Here is a 25,338-nt window from a genome sequence, read left to right on the forward strand (position 1 = left end):
TTTAGCATCCTCAGAAACTACTGAATCATTTTTCCTAGAAGCGTAAATTACATTCGTTTCCATTGTTCATAAACCCAGCATTCAGGGAAACTCAACAACTATCGTAAATCCGTCACGCAAAATACGTAGAATTCCTTTACATATCGCTCATGACATCTACCATCAAATGTTTCCATTAAAAAGTAAAATGGTTTGACCGTTTTCCTAGCGCATTTAAAAAAGTAACCTTCTTGAACCCCAACAAGTGGTAGAGAAATATCATCATTTTCAATTGAAATCAAAAAGAACGAACGAAAATGGGAAATGGCTTCCACTGCCTCGATCCCCGTCCCCGTCGGTGTCCGCATGAGTGCGTGTTATTTTTGTAACATTTTTACAACCCTTCCACACACACACACACACACACACACACACACACGCCACCTGCAGCGATGCCTCAAAAGATCGTCCGTTGTTGTTGCGCGCGATCGCCGGCATCTGTTTCCACTAAAAAATGGAGGCGCATGGTTGTTCAGTGAAAAAATAGGAAAACCGCTCGGTTTGTTTGACACCAGGGGGATGTAAACCGTTGGGAGGAAGGTAGAGAGGGTTATGGTAGCCGCGATGGCGACAATGAAAGCGACAGTAGGCAGCGCACGGTAACAAGAAAAACAACAGCACAGTGGAATGAACCACCTTGAGTGAGGATAGATGAACCCATGACGAAAAACTGTCACTGGCGACATCAGCGCGCATCACTCCTCGCGCGCGCAAACTGTGTGTGTGTGTGTGTGTGTGGGCATATGTGTGGGAAGGGCGGGACACACAGCAGAAACGATGCCATGGTCGCACGAATCCGTAATCGAGTTGATTTTTACACTCCCCACCGTACGATGCTCCTGAAAATCAAAATACAAAACAAGGCCAGGCCGGAAAAGTTTCGTGTGAAAAAGTTACCTTCCCAGTAACCGTCCCGGGTGGTTTTAGCCTCTTGTAATTTTTTGCGTGTGAACGGAATGTTGCCCACTCGCCAGCAAGGATGTTGATGAAGAATTATAGCGTAAACAAACTGGTCGGTTTTCCACCATGCACTTTGGGCCGGAAAATGTGATCGTGTGCTGAAGGGTGGGCTGATTTGTTAATTTGATTCATTTTTATACTTTTAAATGAGTGCCTCCGCGATGGCGAAGGTATCAAAGGGCGGGAGGAAGTTAGCTTCCGGTTTGTTCGCATTTTATCTGAGCATAAAAGTTGGTGTGCGATATTTTATTTATTCATTCCGGGAGTGTCGGGAAAACAACCGCCGAACGACAAAACGATTCCACCCCTCGAAACGATGCCGCGCGTTTCATAAAGTTGATGTGATTTGCTGGCAACGATGTGTGCATGAGTTTGTCACCGGAGCTGTTCGTAACTTTGATTGAGTCACGAGTGTTTTTCCTGCGTACTTGTAACGTTTATTTTTCCCGACGGCCCATTCATTGCTTTTGGCAAGAAGTGTGTCGTAAGACGGGTTTCCGCACCAAATAGGATGGCGGGCGTCATCAGACGACACGTGCCCTACCAGGTGAACATCGCACGGTGGAAGTAAACAACAGGAATTAGATGATTCGCGTCCGAAACGACCTGAGAGAGATATATATTTACGAGTCATCTTCCCATCGGTCATCGGATCGACGCCATCTGGAATGGTTCGGCTGATCGTTTTCGAGAAGCTGTAGGTGTTGTTATGATGGAATAAAACGTCTCCCTCCCCCCCCATTAACCCATGGTTTTCCGACAAAGAAATGATGCACATGAGCGAGCGAGCGTTCGACGACAACCATGAGCTTGGTCGTACATCATCCGTACTAATCCGATGAGTATGTAGAGAATGCAAAGAGCAAACGAATTTCTGGGGAAGAATTCGTCGCAAACACACATCGTACACTCGATGAATCGTCCGGCTTCAAATGCACTCACCGACAACTGACACAAATTCCTGGGATTAGCAAAAAGAGCTACTAACACATTTTATTGGTTCTCCGGAATGCAATCATTTGCAGTTGGATCGCATTTTCTCTATGGCAGTCTATAACCCTATTAGGTATCCCTGAGTCCGTTGCAGAGCTCAGTGTGATGCTATCGGTTAGATAAAAGCGTACGACAGGTTTGGTCTTTTTTTTCACAGAAACCAATATTGATATACGCTTCTCCCGAGCGATTCCATATCAAAGCTTAGGTTCGCCCGGACGAGGATTGATCACTTTGGTTTGCAAATCGAATGGTTCCATTTTAGAATGTGTGAAATCCCGGAAAATGTGTTTCCGGCTGAAATGTCATCGAGATGAAACTGATTTTGAGAACGAGACATGCTTAACGAAATTAGACCAGAAAGGCGTAGAATAGGATAACACAATTTTTATTCGTTCATTTTAAGTAGCGTTCATTTGAAAGCCTTTTAAGTGCACTTTGGTGCCTCTAAGTAGATCGACGACACTGATGGCCTCTCACATACCGGAAGAACGCGAGGAAACATTCAGACTTGCGAAGAAAAACACTCTTCGTAAGAGTTGGAATGAAGTTATAAATTTTTCACCCAACGTCACCCAAAACCGCCTTCAGTCTGCAGCTGATAGTGAAGTCCATTTTATGGCAACACATAGTAAACACACAGCGCTTTTCTTGTGGAACCCGGAAAAGGCCACCTCCTCGGAACGGGCCACGATGGACTCGATAATGGCGAGTGTGATAAAGTTTCCCATTTTGTCATCAATAAAGTGTTCTCGCCGCTTGTTGCTTCACTGCACGTTTGCCAGCATTCGTGTTTGTCATTTGCTTCCCCGGAACCCTTCCGTGCGCTTTCCGCGGGAGTCGAACGATGGCGATCGGTGGAAATGGTCAGTGTACATTATCACACATAATTTTCTCCCATAAACGGTTTGTTTTGTGTTGTTTACTTTTCTTCGTCCGTTCCGTAATGGTTCAAACTCTTTCAAAATAAATCTATTTGATAGTTTTCACTACATTCGATCAATTCATAAAGCTTTTCATTGTGGTAGCTTAAACTTCTAACTATTATTTATTGTTTTCTCTAATTTAACTTTATGTTCTTTTTCACGCTCCATACTTGTTACACGTTCAGCTACCCAATCCTCACGCTTCCCCGAACCGTCCCGCAATCATCCGATCGAATGCCGATAATGTTCAATAACAAGGATTCCTCGAAGGCAGGAATGCCAGCCCCCCTTCGGTCCGGTGTGCCAGCAGGAGAGGCAGTTACTGGACGATTTATGGCGCTGACCACAACCCGCACTCGCTAGGTTGATACGCTTACCGCAAGCAAGTAAGGAAAATGCGACGAACGCCAAGAATGTCGTTTCAAGGAAACGGAGGGGGGGGCGGACGAAAGCTGTCAAACGGAAGCGAACGGGTCTTTGGTGAAGGTGAAAAGTGCAATCGGTAATTGAAAAGGCGCTGCCATTGAATCAACCACACACCACATACCGAGTGGGTGAAAATCTTCCCCCCGGAAGGGCGTTGGAGGATGCAAAATGTACACAGAAGGGTTCGAAAGGCCGAACGACCAGAGTAAGTGATACGTTCTACGGTGTCGGTTACAAGCATGACCAGGCCGATGAGTGGGTTTACTGCATGTTCACAGGGCCGGTCTTATCCGTTGCACCTTGTGCAGGTTATGTGTGTTTGCCATTGGACAAGTCTTACGCTTGTAAAAGGATCACCGTTGTCCCTGGGCGAAGTAAAAGAATGTTTCCATTTCTTTACAGTTTCCATTCACTTGATTGTAGTTTCGATGAAGTCGTCGATAGTGGGGATCATTAAAGTCTGAGATGTACCTTGTAAAGCATTCATCGTATGCATTACAACATGCAAGCCATCCAGGTATGGTAAATCCAAACAAATAACCTCTTCTTGATGTTCCAATGCACTCAACATACAAGAGCTGGTTGGAACAATGCAATATCTATAGTTGGAGGTGGACTTGAGCTTCCTGATTCCAATCCAATTAGGATGTATGTATCTTTTGTAAGAAGTTGAGTATGTGATTTAACTGAAGAAGTTTATGAAAAGTCAATCATGGTATCAGATTGTAATTTAATTGTATTTAGTACTAGATTTTGAAGTAGAGTTTATTTAATTAAAGAAACTAAGCTTTAATGATCGGCCTGAAGGATTTCGTCGTGTGTAATAATAAACATCTTCCCGCATACAATGATAGATTGTTAATTGATTCAACTCTATGTACTACCATTTTTCCGCTCCGATGGTACCCGTGACATAAACGTTTTGTGGGAGATAGATGAAGCCCTAAACATAGTGCTGATTTGTCCTAATCCGGTTGTCATCCGTAAGGGAGGAACTAAATTACAGTACCATTTTTTTTTCATCTACGATTTGCACCGAAGATGCTTACATGATGAAGAGAGACCTGATGACCTGCACTAGTCGGGCAACATTTATCGAACGCAAGCGGTGTGACGATGGAAGCCGTCGTCGTTGTCGTCTTGTGCGGATCCTAACACATGCTGTGGCGCACGCTGTTCATTTTCGGTAGGGATTTAGACACACACAAGATGCACGCCAGTACCGCTTACGTCAACAACAAGCGATCTCTCGGTGTCGCCCGGAGAGAGATACGTGTCTGTGGTCCACCTGACGTAAGCCACCTTCTACCTCTCCCTTCCTTCATGGGAGTTTCCCCTTGGCAAACTCTTGACCTTCCCCGTCGACTGTGTGTAATTGATGGCAATAGATGAAGAATGGTAGAACATGCGTAATTCTGGGCGGGACGCCACTGCAGATAGCTAGACTCCCAGGGCCCAAGTGGGATGTATCGGTTTCACAAGCTTTTTCTCTCTTTGCGAGGAAGCGCTGTTGATATCCCTCCGGTAACATACGGGATGAAGAGAGATTGTACCAGCTTCGGTATGTAATTGATGACTGGTGCAATTTAAGGGGATGAATTGGAACGAAGAGTACTTAAAACATGTAGGAGCACAAGGGACTATGGGTGAATGCAAGTTCTGTGATGTGGTGTAGCTAATTTTATTTGGATGGAAGGACTCTAACTGGTTACAGTTTTAATTCTGAAAATGTTCAATTCCCTCTCGAATTTCTAAATACCCTTAGCCTTATTTCGACGTCCCAAAGGATGTATCAATTCGTTTACGTTCCATTGTCTGAGTCACAGCCTGCTCGAAACAGCTGTGAGTTAATGATGCTTCACTCCTAGATCATTGTCCGTAAACCCGTCTATCGCACATGTGTTCAGGATATCCGCATGATCCGGATAATTTGGCCCTAGTAGACAAGCAGCGCTTCTGTAGGATGTTCGTGTTCTGCCATCGTTTACACTTCCGTGACGGAGAGCTCTAATCTTTCTGATTAAACAACAAAATGGCCGTCAAGGGAATCATCGCCGCGAGTCGAGGAGAAGCGGCGCACTGGATGGCAATTGACGATTGACGACTGACAGACAGTCTGCTCGACGTTGTAAATCTGGTCGGGAGAAATGCTTCGTTGGTAGTTTTTTTTTTCTTTTCTGCACGCAATGTTTACGAGTCTCGTGGGAATTTATTCGTGGACAGAGGACAATCATGGAGCACTTGGATGTAGTTGCTGTCCATTCCATATTCAACAATTGTCGCGATTGTTCCAACTGCACGTACAAACCAGCACGTTCTACCCTTTCAGTGCATCGTAACACATATCAATTACTTGCAGTTGACTTCCAAATGTCCTTCGAAGCAGAAAGTAGTGCGTGTGTGTTTATTTTTAGCTCAAAATTATAACAGACAGTAATGAACTTTCCAGAGTGTTTAAACAAACAGTAATCTATACACAAAAAAACAACTGGTCTGTACCCTTTAAAATACACGAAAAGAAGTAGAACTTTCATGCCTTTTTGCTCTACTTGTGCGTAGGATGTTTGTTTTTATCTTTTAATAAACTCTAGGCAAATTGTGTCGAATAGGAAACGGAGAGGCAGCCCAATTGTCGACCCTTGTTTTATCCAGAACTCTTCGAACATATTAAATGGAACATCCTGTCGTTATCTGAAAAAAAAAATTTTCCCCTATTTGACCTTATCTCCGGCTCGTTCCAACTTTTTGCTCTCCATACTCTGATCCGGGGCAGCAAAAAAGCTCCAGGTGCGCGTCACTGACAGCTTAATAAATTTACCCTCGGGCGTACTGTAATCCGGTTCCCATAAACCGAAAGGGGTTCCTAAATTTTCCGAGACGTTCCGAAAACTCCCGTTGGTGTTTCCTCCTTTTTTTAACCCCGTGTCGAAAGGTTTCGCAATAATCGCGTAAGTTCCGTTGCTTAAGAGAGAAAAAAAGGAAAGCTCTCGTTTTCTTGTTGCATTGATCGCAAAAAATAGGTTGTGAAAATTATGGTTTGTTTGGTTGTTTCCTTTTCCCTTTTTTCGCGAGCCAAACAACCAACCGTCGGAAGTCGGAAATGGATTTTGAACGCGATAAAATGATGTTGGGCAAAAACTGGAAAACACGTTACGTTCCTTTGGATCGCGCGAGGCATTTCACACGCCTTGCAATGCCAAATAATAACTTTTCCAATGTGTGTTGGTCCATCCGGCATCACCTTTCAACCCAAATCAGCACAGAAAAACGGCTTTTTCACTTTCGACTAAACGTTGAACGTATTCCAGCATGCCGTTTCAAACCATGGGTAGAAGGTGGAAAATGGTCGTCGGGTTTCCTCGGTGTGATTTACTGGTCTTTAAGAGCACGCGGTTGGCAAAGAAGATGATGGAGCAAGGTCTCTTTATGTTTCGAATACGTTACCAGTGGTAAAGGATGTTCCCCACCGCGAACTTTCGGCAGACTACACTGCGGTGGCCAACGGATGAAATGCCACAAAATTAACGATCCGTGACGGTGGTAAACGGTGGAAAAAAGGATCTTTTTGGAGAGCCATAAACGCACGAAACGAGGAGGAAAAGGGTGTTTGGAGTCTGGTCGGGCTTTCCCGCATTCCACCATTGCAATGCCTTTTGCTGGATGATCCCTCATCAGGCTCGGATATTCGCGCCTTCCCAGCATCCGGCCGAATATCCGGTTACCTTCAAAGCAAAGCCGTCTGGCAAAGGCCTCTGCGCTAATATTTTGTTTGCTAGGGGAAATTCAACCATTTTACTTGGAATGATTATTTTACACACCTTCAGGAGCTTTAAGAGCTCCGAATTCCGAGGACAACCAGCAAGGAGGACCCTTGTTTTACACGCACACTGAAATTTGTTCCCAGATGCCGGACTCCCGCCGTTCGGTCAAATATTTTCCCAAGCAGAAAAACCCTTATGCCAATTTCCTCCACCGTGAAAGGGAAACTAGCTTTGATGGGATGTTTTTGCCTGTTTGCGCCATGGTAGCTGCCCTATTTCGTTAGGGGGAAAAAAAGACATTTATCTTCGGTCGAGCGATGTTTTCTCCCTCTGGACATGGGCGACTTCACCCGTTGGGGTTTTCACTTTTCGTTGCTCCATAACCACAAACATGTTTTTTGTTTCATTCCCGTTGCACTTCAAGCCACAAAAACCCGACAATTTAACCAGTTTTAGAAGGAACTGCCTGAGTTTCCTCTCGTTGATGGAAAACCAAACGTTGCGGTTTTAAAGGTTGTTGTGGCACTGCGTAAAACAGGGCTCGGAGAGAGGATGCCAGCCACGATATGCAGATCGGTTGTCTTCCGTCCACTACCGATGCCAGCCAATTTTACCATAAATTTATTTCCATTTACCTCCTTCGTTTCCACTCTTTCTACATTTCTCGACCACCGACACTTTGTGGAACAAATTTGAAAAATTAATTTTCCTGTTTCAATTTATGCAAATTTCCCTTCGTTTAGTAACAAGAGTTTAATTAATTTGCGATTGGAATTTAAAGAAGCATATTTCAAATTCCTATTTAAAGTCTTCCACTACCGAAACCACCACCGTTTTACACCTGGCCTCAATTGATTTGCATCTAGAAAACTGGGGAAAAATGGAGGGAAATTTTAAAAAGCGCCACAGAGTTGATTGAGTGAAAAAGAAGAAATGTTTGTGTTTTAGGAGGGCTTATTTTTATTTCATACTTTTCTATGCTAATATATACGATAGACAATTTGTTCCAGCTCATGAAGCTAAATCTCAACGTTCGCTACAAACGAAGCATACGATAATGGCAGCACAAGCATTGGCTTAGGGAAGGGTGAATAAAATCAAAATTGATAAATGCTATTTCATCCCACGCTCGGTTCCGCGCATAATGTGGCGGGAGGATTATGCAAAACATTAATGTTTCGTGCTCCACCAACCAATGCGGGTGATAGCGATATTGAAAGCCTCACGAGAAGATCAGCTCAATATAGACCGGGAGTTCGCATTAGCGACAGCTTTGACCTACGGGCTTTCAGGTAAAGATATCTTTTTAAAATCCAGATAGCCGTCAAAGTCGTCAAACGAGTGAGTTTGTGTGTGTATGTTTTCGTCCAGAGGAAAGTTGGCAACGTAAATCGGGTGAAATTTGTTTGCAATTAAACTTTTCCCCTAGTGGGTTCCAAAATAGATACCACCGGGCAGAGTTGATGGACGCTGGATGGGACCCAAATTGAATCGATAGAACTTTCCAGGGAAAACACACACACACGCCCACGAAAAAAAAGCTTTCCTCCATCAGCTTTACAGCCAACCTAGAACTCATTTGCCTCGGTGCTTTTGGAGGGAAAAGTTTCTTACACCTTCAAAGATACGGCAAGGTGCCGAAACCTATTGTCCATTCGCACTTACCAAAAAGGTACCACCATTTTCCAGGGTTTTTGGCGAAAGTTTCCAGTAACCCCCAACTAGAATTAATTTAATTTCCTACCATTTTAGAGTCGGACGACTTTCGGGGTCCACCTCAGACTAGCTTTTAGTTTTCGAGTGGGATAGGAAACAATGCCCCCGGGGCATAACTCGGACACCTTAATGCAAATGGGAGAAAAGTTAGGGGAAAGCAATTTTCATTTCCGTACTAACCATTCTCGCTACATGAATACCTTCCCATTAGCAGAGAGTTTTAATTATTAGAGTTAAAAACATGTTCATAACTTTATTGACCGGATTCGTTACCGCATTGGACTGGAAAGGCAATCGTTAGAACGTTGATGAAATAGAAACCATTTTCATAAATCAATTACAGCCAACCACTACTCACGCAGAACTGTATAAATATCTTCATAACATAAGAAAGACCCAAGGTAAAACTCGCTGAAGGTAGCATCAACGGAAACGAAATCCACTTCCGTAACGCGAGCACTTTCTATTATTAGAATAAGGCTAAAACTTGATGGTACACAACATTGGCCACCTTTGTAGGGCTCCGTTGCGAACGAGGCAAGAGAGAAGACAACCAGCAGTGGGCGATTCCGCCGAAGTGCTTTCCGCTGTTCATTCCTTCACGTTCACTTCCGGGTGATTAGCTCCGATGACATTAAACCCCGGGCTTTCCATCGGATTTCGTCGGAGGGCTAACTTTCCACTCGGTGCCAGGGAAAATTTCAGCAAACGGAAGGAGCAAGCCGTCGTGATGTCGTTTCTAATTAGGATTTCTTAAGGCTTCCGAACGGTATCAAATTGGCCCCGTTTGATTTCTAACTGCCTTGCACCGTATGATTCGAAGCGTTAGAATGCTTGGGAAAACGGCAATGACGCTGCAGATGGGGATAGTGAGCGTTATGGAACCAATACAACTGGGAAAAAAGGGAAAGGTCTCCATCGATTGTTGGTAAGCAAGCAAAAGCTTGAAAAAGAAATTTCCATTTTTCTTCAACTTGACAGCAACTTTTTCTTTCAGTTCGTTGAAGAGCAATGAAGTTGCGGTTTTTCTGTTCATATTTTGAACCGAAAATTAATCCTTTCTTCTTTCCATCATACGTCTACGGTTCATCGGAGGTAAAATCCGGTTTTTCACAGCAATTAGGAACTTCCTTTCGGTCTAGACTTTGGCATCGAGTTTCAAGAGCCCGAATGCTTAAAGCTGATGATAAACAGACGGAACAGAAGAAGAATGTAAACATCCGCGGAATGGAGTCGGAAATGCGATTTGAAAAATTAGACAAACGACCGCTATTAACGGACAGGAATAAATCAAACATGAAAATTAGTTAAGTATCTGGTATGTAGTTTTGTATGCGTAAAGTCCCGGTCGCCTTTTTGTGTAGAGTATTTGCATTACCAAAATCAAACAAACCACTACCGTCAGCAACTATTTGCCCACACTTGATACACTTGGCCCATGAATCGATGGTAATTGAATACCGTTTTCCATCTAAATGTCGTTCAATCACACTTCAGATGGCGTAAAATTAATTACACCAAATTTACATGCTATCAACAGTCCGGGGGTGGGCTGCATCGCTGCGTCTGCCGAGCACCACACATGCGATCTCCAGCCACCTCGCACCATACATGAGACCCAACTCACCGACCGCCCGCACCGACCACAGCACAACCCGCCCGCACCGACCACAGCAAAACCCGCCCGCACAATCCACAGCCAATCCGCCAACAACAACCGAGTTAACCCGGGATAAGGTTACAGCCGCTGTTAGCTGGAGGAAATGCCACGCTACAATTAGTTTTAAGCATTAGGTTAAGAAAAATGTTATATTTTCGGTACAACAAGTACAATACGGCCTGGCCGTCCAAATATATATAAAAAAAAAAAAAAAAAAAACAGTCCGGGGGTCAACATTGCGGTTAGGGACTGGTGGTTTGCCCGTGTTAGTATTTTGTTTGATTATTGCGAAGCCTGCCAGGGGAAACTCGCTCTCGATCGTGGTGTTGGCAGGAATGGGATGAGTTTGAGGTAAACCATAAGCGCATTCCGGAGTTGTTCGATTTTCAGTCCGAACGACTGGCACACCCTTAAAGCCCCGCGGGTGGATAATTTGTAGTGCGACTAACCGGTTTCGCTGTGGTCGTAACTAATTTACCGCTGCCACGCGATTCCGAGGCGGAAATGTTACGCGGTTTTGCGAAGTAGAGTTCACGAACGATTTGTTTGCATGGCAAGTTGTTTGTATGTGTGTGTTTGGTCTTGTCCACGTGGAAGCTTTATGCTTGCCGACCTATTATCTTCCGTTTGATGAGACTATCGAATGCGCCTACTCCCACTTACCGTCCGTTAGATGTCCTGAGGTCGAGTTGGCACACACATGCGCCGCCTACCCTTCGTGTTTAAGTCAAACGTGAAGTGAAAGTGAAGGAGCAAAAAAAACCATTGCGGTTCCACTCAACGCCAGACCACAACAGCGCGAACAATCTACGACACTTTGATCAAAAGTTGGTCGTTCGGCAAGTTCCCCGAAACCGAGCTGACTAATAAACCAACACATACACACAAGAGCGAATGGTTTATTTATTTCCCCACCTTTCCGCGAGGATCCAACGGAACACAACCGTTTGGTGAACTCTTTCCTCTTGTCGGGCGTTGGGTGGGTGGGAATCTTTCGCGACTTTTTCGCTTATCCAATTCCCGGCTCAACTCACCTTTGACAGTTGCGCCGAAAGGGAAGGAAAAGTGTGGACAACTTCGGACAAGTGGTCAAAAAAGTTAGTGCAACTTTTGCAACGCAAATCGGTTTGAGTTTGTTAGCCGGCCGCGTTTGTCCCTGCTCGTCTGCAAATGGCGGAGAAAATAACCTTTCAAAGTGAAATATGCTAATCGAAACTTTATTGTACTACATAAATTAACGATCATTTCTTCTTTTCTACTTGAAGAAACAGGACTGTGAAGAACCAAAATCGACCGGAACTTGCTATGATAACTTTAGAATCATCTATTATCATACTGTTATCATAAACAGAATGTCCAACATTTGTTAGATTGTCGTAAAATGAAAAATAAAATGAAATAAAGCTGAAGTATTTATTCTTAGCACGGTGGGAAAGGAAAGATGTTCGGCGATAGATCGAAGGAGTAAATTTATAAAAACCACCTGGCGCCTCCATTAGCAACGGTCTCTGAATTCCGAAAATCAACACGCACATATTTAGGATATCAAATATTGTTTCATTCTGTTCGTGTCCACTGAAATGAATTCTTCACGCATTTTATTTTTTCGTAAGCAAAAATAAAGGTCATAAGAAAAACATCAAACGTCTATTTACAGGCACCTCTATCAGCGAACATTAAAATGATCGTACCAGGCGGGCCATATTGGCAACGATGGGGGAAAAAAACCGAATGGCCACGATCATAAATTGCATGATAAAACTCCCAAAACGCGCACCCATGAAGGAATTTGTTGTCTTCTCCTATAATCGACAGTATACGCCGTAAAAGTTTACAATCAATGCCGTTAGACGGCGAAGCAACCCGTACTTTAAACCATCCACCGTAACCTAGAAGGTACGAGGCGAGCGGAAAAGGTTTTCGCTATGATTTTTCTTTTTTGTGAAAATACTGATAAGAATTTATATGAACTTCTTGCATCGCCAGCATCAAGAGGATGAAGGATGTGGCGGCGGAAAAGAATGTGGTGGGAAACAAAAAGGAATTTTATCTCAGTTGTGAGTCCATCCCAGCGTGAACTGAATGGACCAACATTATCTCGATAGGTTACCCTCTTCTCTTTCTCGCTGCTTTTGCCGTTCTCTGTGAAGTGTGTTGTTTTCATTAAACCCGTTGGACAGGGATTTTTTTTTTTTTTTGAAGAAAAAGTATAGAGTAGATTATATTTAGAAAAGGCACAAGACCGAAACAGTCCGCTATCTGCGTCGCATGAGGACAGTGGAAGATTTTCAGTCCGGTCGAAAAGGTAATAAGATAATGGTGCTTCCTTTTCTCTAGCTTTGCTTTAATACAGCCCCCCATAACGTACATTTTTCTCTTCTTTACCAGCACTAATCGAGGGACGGTGATATCAAGAATATGGACCAACCTTATTCAGTTACACCTCCACACCGCTGCTCGATTTATCGTGCAATCTTTTGGAAGGCCTAATTGGAGAAGCAGTTTTTTTCTTACCTATGTTTCCTCCAATGTTTGGGTTGCTTAGTTTTCTTGTTATATTTTATATCACTTTCTGATGAACCACTTTATCAAGCGCAATTTATTCTGTTGCTGTTTCTAATCCCACTGCAAATCAATTTTCTTCTTTTCGGTTAAACATTTATGCATTCATGGTATGAAATATTTCTCTCTTTTCTTTGTCGTTACACTTTGTGTTACACCTTGTTCACTGCAATCAAGTCCAGCAAATTAATTTTTCACTCAGCCCTATATCACTTGAACACTACCACATTTAACATGAACTGTAATAACATTTCACACTCCGCAATAAATTCGACTGCAATGGATAGAAAAATGCACAACTATTCAATTATCATTAAAACTAATCACGGTGTTCACGATTCCAATAAAGAAGAATTTCCACATAACAGGAAACGCAATCGGGTGGAAAATGTGCACTTTCATTAGCACTATCACCTTCTGCTGCGCCATTTATTAGAGGGGTTTCGCAATTTCTCCGTCAGGCCAACTTTGCTGCTCTGAAGCCGGTCAAACAGCCTCAGCCGCTCGTTACTGGCGAAAGTTGGCTCGTTTAACAAGCCGATGGCCGGCACGGATTGTGTTTCCCACTTGGTACACCCCACTCTCCACACACACACACATTACCACGAAAATGGCTTTCCGATGAATCGAAGACGAAACGACTCGAATGCAACGCTTCTCGCCTTTTGCCCCGTGGGGGAAATCTATCGGCCTGCCGACGGGTTTGACACTGTAGGATACTACTTTTTTAATTAAAACTACACAACAAACAGCAATCACCACAACCAACGCGCGTCGCCCATTGCTGTGTTCACGGGGTGGTTGTTGTTGATGACGACGGTGTTCGTTGCAATAGCTGGGGACAATCCTTTTCCAGGACGTCATTGGGCCTTCCGTCGAGGCCCGGGTGTTGTATCCGGTTACAAATAGTTTGCTACCACTTTGTGCACTGCAACATGCTGCTGGCGATTGCAAGAACCAGCGTAACAAAATACACAGAAACTGGAGTCACTTTTACAGCCTTTAGCTAAAACCAGTGGCGCTAGAACATGGTGGAATTTCTGCTTCCCGAATTCCCCCACCACAACTCGGTTCAACAACCGTGGGACACCGATATCCGGCAATTCCAATCGAGCATAATCTCAAGGGGATTACGAGTCGGCAGCTTTGAACAGACAGCTATCAGGAATGGCGATCCGCTGTACTAGAAGCTACTTTCTATTGTACTGTTATCGGAACAGGCCATTTTTTTCACTGCCTTCACCTGTTTTCGAGTTAGTAAGGTAGCTCGTTAGAAAACAACTCGTTGTTCTGTTGTTGTTGTGAATATTTTACAATTCACAACAACAACATTACAAAGAGATGTTTTTTAATGAGCTAACTTTGTAAAGTTTTCCATGATGGGAAAATATTTGTCTTATTTTCAATTAACTATTTGTGGCGATGTTTTTTTGCTTTTCTCATGTGATTTTTGCTTCTATTTTTAATTCCCTGTGCGTTTCACCTTCTTTCAACGAGTCGTTTGTTTTCTTTAATGTTTCACTCTTGATTTACATCCTCTCTTCACAATCGAACATTGCACTGCTTCAAATTTTGTTTGTAAATTCGTTTTGCTACAAACTTTGATCTTTTTCCTTGAAAAAACCTCGAAATTATAGAAAACCTAGGGTTATCTACTGCCACTACGAGGACGTGATCTCGAGCGCCTTCTGTTTCGCCCTCCCCCGGTGACAGGAAGCGGGCGACCGGTCCTAATTATTTTTATTCCACGCCAAACACACATTCTCACACACACACATAACGGTCTTCTTGAGCATTAATGCGAGCGAGTAAAAATTATACGCGAAAAAAATGAATCCCTCGTGTTACGAAGGGTGGGTGGTTGGGTGACAGGATCAGGAAGAGCAAAACGGACACACCACCGTACGCACACTTTGGCTCCTGCACACGTACCTAATCCGTCAGTGACACGGTCGCTTTATAAATAGATAATTATATCGCCCCAGGTCTCAAGGGAAGATCCTTTTGCGAAGATGTTGTGTTTAGGAAAATGATGATTTAAAAAAAACTGAAACATAAATACATTCCAATTCTTATATTGTTACACACGAATGCTTATTTCGTCAAAATATCTCAAGTGCGAATCGGAAGAACGGAACCACGTTCGCAAACAGTTGCTCTTTGACAAATGGCGGACAAACCGTTGATTATGTCACAGCGGCGGCAAGCAACGATCAACGATGATCTTGTGTTTTTCCGTTGCATTATTTTCTTTACGGAATTCACGTTTACTTTAAGGATCGGACTGCAGCTCAACACTCACTTCGTTTGCACAATTTTGTCACACAACACCTTGACCTCTCTAATTGTTTGTTGGGTGAGGCGAGGAACACGGTCGTCGGTGTGCCATGTTTTCCCCGCACATTCTATTTCTTTCTTCCCCCGCGTCAACCGTTTTTCCACGGCGTACAGAAACCGTCCCTCGGCCGCGAGGTTGAAGATCGCGTGAATCCCGTGACCGTGCGTCCGAAAATCGCGTCCATACGCCGCTAACGCCCAGCCGGCACGATTCGTTCCGCAGCGCTTCAGCGAGAAAACTAACCAGCGTGATGGGAAATGCAGACTGCCGTGGTTCGAACTCATCATCATGAAATGAACCCCACATGCTTGCAATGGCGAGATTCGTGAGCGCCACTCGTGGCCCCTTCGTGACGGTGAGCATCTGAGTCGCGCGATTTGCTTCGGTTTCGGAGGTTAAATTTACCAACCAGCTGATGAACCAGACGGTCGCAAACTGCACACGATCGTGCGTGGTTTTCAGCATCTGCTGCTGCCGGTTTGTCTGTCCTTTCTGCCGGCTAAGTAAACGTGATCGCATCGAAAAGCGCCGTGTAAGACGCCGACAGAAAAATAAAAACAAACAAACACACTGGACTTGTATTTTGGATGGATGTTTATTTGGATTTAATTAGCTTCCGTTGCGTGATTTCACTGTGTCACTGTGGCTTGATCGAACTAGAAGTTTGTTTTTTCTAGAGGATGTCTGGGATCGCTTCTGTTGACCGATGTAATCTGATTAATGATTTTCCCTCCTGTGTTTGTCCGTCATTTTAGACACACATGCATCATTATCTGAAGGTTCTCACAGTGCCTTGCATTTAACAATGAAAATGGGAAATAAAATATTAATAGAATACTAAACATAACGAATACAAATAAAGCTCATAATCGATTTAGTTATAGGATAAATTATTTGTTGTAAATTTGCACATTCAAATTAAAAAAATTCAAATAAAGACAAGAATATTCTGGAAATTTACCTCCGTGCACAGTGTGACAGCATCTCGTCGATGTAAACAAACGGATACTCGTGGTTCGACGCGCGGTCGCGCGCATGTGTTCATTTCTCTTCGGGTGGATGAGTGCCTCCGACCCAACCGAGGGCAGATTTTACAGGCAAATGCTCCAGCCTCCGGTGGGCCTCATGAAAATAGCGCGCTTTTATCGCTAAAACAATACACTGCTGCGTGTAAAGGAAAACATTTTCCATTTCTACTTGTGCGATGTTCTGCAGTATTAAGAATTCGATGGACATGAATTCGATATGAACATTAGTATATGTCTGGAAATTTATTACTAATACTTCAATCACAAATGCACCTTTTTTCCTACATCATACCTTTGTTAAATTTACAAAAGATTTTCGTTAAGAAGAAAGGATTTATTTTCCTACTCCTAAGTGGGACGAAGAAACACTTGACAATTACGTATTGGAAGAAGATCAATAGCGTGTTACAAATAATAACAAGAGAATATTAAATGGACCATTATGAACTTTTTCATTTTTCTACAAACGTGTTTTAATCGCATGCAAAACGCAAATGATTTGACTGTAAAAACAAAACAAATATGTAGTACAGGAATGAAGAATCGCCAATCTCTTTCATAACTGTTATCTCATTAACAATGACGTTAGAAATGCACACGAAAGAAATGAAGAAATGAAATGGTGCAGTCCTTGACCCTCATAACGACCCAAAGTGATAAGTATCAGGACCAGCTGTATGTTAAAATCACCCCGGTTTAGCTTGAACCGATGCAAACCAACTCAAAGACCTCAGTTCCATACGAGCCTTAGCATCGAACGGTGGAAAAGTTGAGAGAGACTCGTTTCCTTACCATGGCAAGAACTTGTAAGTAATTTCCAATCTGTGATGTTAAAAAATTGTACTTTTGAGTGAAACAATATGTTCGTTTTTCCGCCTTCACTACCAGTGCTATGCATGGTTCTGTTCATGACGATCAGTGTGGTATGGGCAGAAAATACAGTTGATGGACGGGTGGACTGCGTCTATACTAGTCGATTCCATGCGCTTACAACCATTTATGCTTTTCAAATCGAGGACATACCGATCGAATACTGCACGCACGTCACTTACAGTAATATTTCGTACGAAGAGTCTTCAATGACGATAATCCCCGGCAATCCAGAGTACGATGTTGAACAACATGGTTGGAATAAGTTCATCAATCTGAAAAAAGTCAACCCAAATCTAAAGCTGCTGATGAAAGTTGAATGGACTGCAGACTTTATCACAACGGCTGAAAAGAGAAAGAAATTGATCGACGCAATTGTTTCATTCCTGACAGAGTATAAATTTGATGGGATTTCCATTGATTGGTTGGGATTTTGGAGGGACGTACCAATAGTAGACGATTTATATGAATTTTTCGAAGAATTGCGCCACAGTTTCGAGACAGCTGGTCATCCGTCATGGGAAGCCAATTTACTTGTGCCAATCGACGACAACACCATAGATTACGAACGAATTTGCCAGTAAGTGTTAAGTTTTGTACAAGAGTTTTAAGCCGATGAGTATATTTGTTTTTTTCTTTGTCCTTGTTTTAGAGTTGCCGATTCTGTATCTTTGATTGGTGTTATATTACCTTCAGGTGATCAAACTGCCCTGTTTTCTCCGCTGAACAGCAACACAGTCGAGTCTGGTGAACTAGGAGACGTGTCTATCAAAGATTCTTTGCAGAGATGGTTGAATGCTGGTTGCCCGAAAAACAAGATAATTCTAGGAATCAACTATGGGGCACTAACATTCAAGTTGGAAGATCCCACAAACATCGGACTGGGTGCTCCTATTAGCGGCTATGGCGAATTTTGTCCTTTGTTGGGGGGCGAAGGAGTCTGCCCATATTTTGAACTATGCCAGAAATTTGTGCTATGCCACAAAACGGGCTGGACCTTCAAGTGGGACGAGGATGGCACATCTCCGTACGCATTCCAAGGTGATCAATGGTTCTCTTATGAAAATGCAACGTCAATCGAGCTGAAGGCTGCCTTTGCCAGGACGAAAGGCTTGGGAGGAGTCTTAGCTTTGAACCTAGCATTCGATGACTACCGAGGTATATGCGGCGAGAAGTATCCGTTGACGAAAGCATTGTGGAAGGGATTCTATGCCAAAAGTATTCCATAAAATGTTTTGTCATATTCAAGGCGGGATAAATAGAACGACATGTTAAATAACGTTACATGAAGGGAATAAAACTGAACGTGAATAGTTTGCCTGTAAACAAAATATCATGTTTCATCTTCTTCTGAATCTGACAACTTCCATGTTTAGGGCGTTTTAGCCTTTTTTTTTGAGAAATCTACCGATCGATTTAATGTTTTAATTTAAAATTCTCATAATAGGAAACAGATGGCCTTCTTTCATAAGCCTATAATGTGCATTATTTGTTGTACTTCGTCAACTTACAAATATCGTCGAAAAATAATATCTTAAGTAGTTGAACTGCGTCTCCCGACAACGCCATGGGACATGAATCCTATTGATCGCTATTATATGACCAAAATGAAGTGCGTAGCTCTTTCTCTGGTGTAACTTCTCACAAGAAACATAACGAACTCCTGAATTGTTTGCTCAGTTATGGCAATATACATGTACGCATGTACTTCGTCGCAACTGTTTGAACCAGACGAATTTGTATTGCTTATCAAAAATATTCTACTTGGCTAATCTGGTCTGCATAACTCACAACACAAATCAACCAGCTTGATACTCCAACATCTAGCTCGTACTACACCAACAAACAAGAGCCTCTTTCTGGACCCCCTACATTTTCCAAAGCGATAAGGTTCAGTTCAGTTCCAATCGCTATTCGGCACCTTCTTTAGCTCGATCCGCAATAACGCAAACTCAAATACCCCAGTTCCATTCGAGAGTTGCGAGCAAAAGGTGTTACAGAAGAGAGCGACTTCAAGTTTCCCAAGCATGGCTAGACATTGTAAGTATTTCTCAACATGTTGGTTATAGAATCAGTTTCTTTTAGGCGATAACCAAGGTTTTGTGTCTTCGCTTCCATCTGCAGCCTTATGTTTGGTTTTGCTTTTGGCCATCGGAGCATGCGTCGAAAGTTCGCCTGAAGGACGCGTTGACTGTATCTATTCCAGCTCAAACCAGAAGCGACCAGGCACATATTCCCTCCAAATCGAGGACATACCGATCGAATACTGCACGCATATCATCTACGAGGATATCTGGTTCGAACGATCTACAATGACGATCATGCCCAGCAATCCGGAGTACGATTTTATACAAAATGGTTGGGAAAAGTTTATTGATCTGAAGAAAGCCAACCCAAAGCTGAAGCTTTTAATCAAAATTCAGCGCCCCTTAGACTTTATTGGTACGGCTGAGAACAGAACAGAGTTCATCGACGAAGTTGTTAGATTCGTGGAGCATTACAAGTTTGATGGTGTTTCCATTGAATGGTTTGGATATGGAAAAGGTGAGGCTGAAGAAGGTGGCCCTTTATATACATTATTTGAGGAACTCCGACGCAGCTTCGAGGCAGCAGAGTTGAATTTGTGAATGTGTGGTTTGGAATCTCTTTTATTAACTGAAGATACCGACTGCTTCCACTCGCTGCTAGCTTAAGACTCAATCACTTCAACGCAAGCTAAGGATACTATGATTGCTTCCTCAACACCCCCTCTCAATCATAGCCTCTTTAACAAGCACAGATCTTTCGACAGTTTCCGGATTTCGAACACCCAAAGTTAATCTATGTCTTTTAAAATTTCCTGCCGAAAGACTCTTTGTAAGCATATCTGCTACTTGTTCGCTGGTTGGTATGTACTTCACACTGATGGTACCATTTTCAATACATTCTCTTATGAAGTTGTACCTTATATCCAAATGCTTCATTCTTTTCTGGTCACGAGGCTCCTCTGCTATGCATATACATGACTGATTGTCCTCGTAGATTACCAATGGAACATTTATGACTATTCCAAATTCGCTTAGCAGATTCCTCAACCAAATTGCTTCACACGATGACTGACTCAATGATACGTACTCAGCCTCTGTGGAGGATAAAGCCACTGTTGTTTGTTTTCGTGTAGTCCAAGAGATCGTATTTCCGTATACTTGAAACAAATAACCACTGGTTGAACGACGATCGTCCATGTCGCTACCCCATTCTGCATCAGCAAACCCTACGATTGGTTCGACTCGAGCTTCACGATGGTATTCCAAACAATAATTCTTCGTTCCTTGCAAATATCGTAACACACGTTTCAGATAATTCCAGTGTACATCAGTAGCACCACTCTGGAAACGGCTTAAAATATTGATTGCTATACTTATATCGGGGCGCGACGTTAGCATCAGGTACATCAAACATCCAATAAGTTCCCGATACGGTTTTTCTGTTGCTGGTTCACTATCCTTTTTCTTTTTCACCTTGATATTCGATTCCATAGGAGTTGATGCCGGTTTACAATTCTCCATTCCGAACCTTTGCAATAATGCCGAAATATAAGCTGTCTGATTTAATTTCAATATTCCCTTATTTATATTTCGTAATATTCGTATGCCGAGAAAATTCTTTAATTCCTCCATATCGTCCATCTCGAACTCATTTTTCAAAAGCTGTTTTAAATTCAAAATTTCCTCCATTGAACTGGATGCCAGAATGATATCATCGACGTACAATACCATATAAATGCATACACCATTAACAATTCTAGTGTAAAGACAACTGTCATAAAGCGACCGCCGATATCCTTGATTTAGCACAAATGAATTGAAACGTTCGTTCCATGCACGCGGCGCCTGCTTTAGTCCATACAAGGATTTGCGCAAACGACATACCTTTTTCCCCCTCTCAAATCCTGGTGGCTGCCGCATATAAACAGTTTCCGATAATTTTCCGTTGAGAAAAGCAGTACGTACATCCATCTGGTGCAAATGTAGATTTTGCTTAACTGCCACTGCCAATAAGGTTCTTACAGTTGTCATTCGCACCACGGGGGCATAAGTTTCCTGATAGTCGTAACCTTCTCTTTGAGAACAACCTTTAGCCACAAGTCGCGCTTTGTATTTGTTAATGGATCCATCATCAGCATATTTGATTTTAAATACCCATTTGCAGGGCACTGCCTTTGCACCGACTGGTAGATCCACTAAATTCCACGTCTCGTTTTTCTTGAGGGCTTGCATCTCATCCTCAATTGCACGCTTCCAATGTGGCCAATCATCACGTTCTCGCAAACCGTTGATGTTTTCCGGTAATGCGTCTACGTAATTTTCCGCATGTAATGCAAAAGCTGCAAACTTTTCATCACTATAGCGTTCAGGCACCTTACGATTCCGATCGCTTCGCCGAAGTGAATCAACGACTTGTTCTGCGCTATTGTATTCTTCTTCCGTCTCTCGAAGTTCCACTTCTTGATCTTCCGTTTCCAAGAAATCCCTAGTCAAGACAACGCCAGCGCATACATTGTGGACAACGCCATCGCATACATTGTGGACATCGCCAGAGCATACATTGTGAGTCAACATTCGATCATCGCGACGCGGCCCCCGGACCACAACATTATGCTGAGTTGCAGCTTCCCATAGCAACGCGGACCGCCCGCATTATGCTGAGATTGCAGATTCCCGCAGCGACGCGGACCACCTAGAATCAGAAGACCGTGAACCAACGATCCAGATCGCGAACCGATCATCAGTTGGTATCCAGCATCCGAACACGATAGTTGGGTATTAACCCGCACATATGTTGTAGGAAATAAAGTTTAAGTTTTTTTAAAACTCAAACACCCGCAGCAGTGCGTTAACTGGCGCCCGAATAGGGACCGCGCTATGTGAAATTAAGTACAAGTGAAAGTGAAAGTAACCACGCTAGAGTGATAGTTACCACCGAATCCCAAACTTAAAAAGACTTTCCTGATCGCCGAGTGCAGCCGTGTAAAAAGGATCCCGAGTCACCTGTGCAGTTAGCAGCTCACACAGGACAAAAAGGAGCCATCCATTACACCGAGAAGGAAGTCATTCACAGCCGGTTTTCCAGAAACTAAACTACGCCCGCTAGAGGAGCAGTAAAACACAACGCCCGTCAGAGGAGCATCATAAATCATAAAACCATCGCCCGATACTGGATGCGTATGGTACTGTAAGTAACAAAAAAACACAGTAAGTAAAAATTGTGAAACAAACACAACATTGTGAAACAAAAACCAAAAGTGATTAACAAAAACGCGATTAACAAATATTAAGTAAAATTACCTAGTGAAGTGAAAAACGTGTTAAAACAAACAAAAAATCCTGGAGGATCTTATAAATTCATTACAATCTTTTTCCTTCAAAATGTCGAGACCAGAGCTTGACCAAATTATTAACCGCATTGCCGCACTCGAAGCGTGCAATGTCGCCCCCACTCAGATCGATTATTCCGATCCACCGCTTTACTTTACAAAGCCAGATGGAACAAGTGTAAATCCCGAAAGTTTTGAAAAAATCCCTGATTTGGTAAAGGATCTACCAAATTTCACTGGGGATCCCAGCGAACTGAATAGCTGGTTGAGTGACGTAGACAGCTTGGTAAAACTGTACCAAACTAAAAGTACAGACACACTTGAACGCCAAAACAAATACCATATGATCTGCAAATTCATTCGCAGAAAAATCCGCGGTGAAGCGAACGATTCACTCGTTGCTTCAAATGTAGGCATAAATTGGAACCTGATCAAAAAAACATTGGTCACGTATTACGGTGAAAAGAGAGATTTGGAAACATTAGACTTCCAACTTATGAGCGTGCAGCAGAAGAGCCGCTCATTGGAAGTATACTACGACGAAGTAAATAGATTGCTCTCGCTTATAGCAAATCAAATAAACACTGACGAAAGATTCACACACCCCGAAGCCTCAAGAGCTTTAATCGAAATGTACAACAAAAAAGCAATCGATGCTTTCATGAGAGGACTAGATGGAGACGTTTATAAATTCATTAGAAATTATGAACCGACATCCCTTGCAGGAGCGTACAGCTACTGCATTTCATTTCAAAATATTGAGTGTAGAAAAATGCTAACCAAACCAAGGCCATATATCCCACCAACGGCACCAAGGAATATGATTCCCTTACCGCCACCAACGCCCATAAGATATACAAATCCACCTCCGCCACCAAGGCCTTACCATCCCAAACCGTTCACGGGAAATAGAAATTTTAATAATTTCGCCCAAAGGAACAACCAACACTACCAACAAAAACCATTTAACAATTTTCAACGTCAACCGCCACCAGAGCCTATGGAAGTTGACCATTCCATCAGAACACAACAAGTGAACTATGGAAACCGCCCTAACTCAAACAATGTTCGACCCCCAAAACGTCCCAGGGTCAATAATATCCAAACACAGCCAGGACACTCAAATACGGTGAACCACATAACGGATGCCAATCCGCCACAACAATTCGAAAACGGTAACCCCGCGAACAACACAATAGATAACAACACATTACAATCGTTCGAGAGATACCTCCGAACTATTGAAAAACAAGAAGGATGCAACTTCAGTGACACTGTCGAAGTCGCAGAACTTAATTTTTTAGACTAAACTCGGCGTTGCCTTACTTTCTTTTTTACGGTAACGCCTCGGAGCCATTAAAAATGCTCATTGATACCGGTTCTAATAAAAACTATATCCACCCGAAACATGCTAAAATTTCCCACAAAATTGATAAACCATTTTATGTATCTTCAGTAGCAGGAGACATAAAAATCGAAGCTTATTCACAAGCTCGACTATTCAAACCATTTTCAGATAAAATGTTAAAATTTTATCATCTTGAAAACTTGAAATCATTCGATGCCATAATAGGGCACGATTCACTGAAAGAAATCAAAGCAGTAATTGATACAGCCAATGATGAATTAATCATTGACGGCACAAATGTAATACCCCTACAACAATACGAACTACAGGAAGTAAATAAAATAAACATCCGCGATAGTCATCTCAACCAAAACGAAAAAATACAGCTACATAACCTATTACAGGAATATCAGGATCTTTTCCAACCACCGGATTCTAAATTACCTTTTACCTCACAAGTAAAAGCTACCATAAGGACAAAAAATGAATCGCCAATCTACAGTAAAACTTATCCTTATCCCCAAGCACTTAAAGGTGAAGTTAACAGGCAAATTGAAAAACTACTAAATGATGGAATTATCAGACCTTCAAAATCCCCATACAATGCACCAGTGTGGATTGTTCCAAAAAAACTGGACGCTGCCAATGAAAAAAAATATAGACTTGTCATAGACTACAGAAAATTAAATACTCAAACAATAAGTGATAAATATCCTATTCCGGATCCATCTACTGTTCTAGCCAATTTAGGCTCAAATAAATTTTTCACTACCCTTGATTTAGCATCAGGATTTCATCAAGTACCCATGTCGGAGAACGACATCGAAAAAACTGCATTTTCGATAAACAATGGAAAATATGAATTCGTACGCATGCCCTTTGGATTAAAAAATGCACCTTCCATATTCCAACGCGTCATGGACGACACTTTGAGAGAACATATAGGAAAAATATGTCACGTTTACATCGATGACATTATCATATTTAGTGAAACAGTTGAAGAACATCTGCAAAACTTGAAAATTGTCTTAGACACATTGCGAGCCGCAAATTTCAAAATACAGCCAGACAAATCCGAATTCTTAAAAACAGAAGTAGAATTCCTCGGATTCATTGTCTCAAGTGAAGGACTTAAGCCAAACATAAAAAAAGTTGAAGCCATAAAAAAATTCCCAGAACCACAGAACCTTAAAGAACTGAGAAGATTTTTAGGACTGTCAGGTTATTACCGCAGGTTTATTAAAAACTATGCACACTTAGCAAAACCCATCACAAAACTCCTAAGAGGGGAGGATGGCCATCGCCAAATTTCAAAAAACGAATCAAAAAATGTTCCAATTAAATTTGATCAAAAT

General features: G+C 42.5%; 1 protein-coding gene across 1 annotated transcript in view; it reads left to right on the top strand.

Annotated features, from left to right (window-relative positions):
- LOC131289286 (endochitinase-like) overlaps positions 1 to 25,338 on the top strand; it is a 59,567-nt gene that overhangs the window by 24,823 nt on the left and 9,406 nt on the right. The window contains exon 2 of the mRNA XM_058318506.1: positions 17,976 to 18,437. Within this exon, the coding sequence (XP_058174489.1) occupies positions 17,976 to 18,437 (462 nt within the window). The remainder of the gene's footprint in view (positions 1 to 17,975; positions 18,438 to 25,338) is intronic.

This window comes from Anopheles ziemanni, chromosome 3 (assembly GCF_943734765.1).
Source record: "Anopheles ziemanni chromosome 3, idAnoZiCoDA_A2_x.2, whole genome shotgun sequence".
Taxonomy (NCBI): domain Eukaryota; kingdom Metazoa; phylum Arthropoda; class Insecta; order Diptera; family Culicidae; genus Anopheles; species Anopheles ziemanni.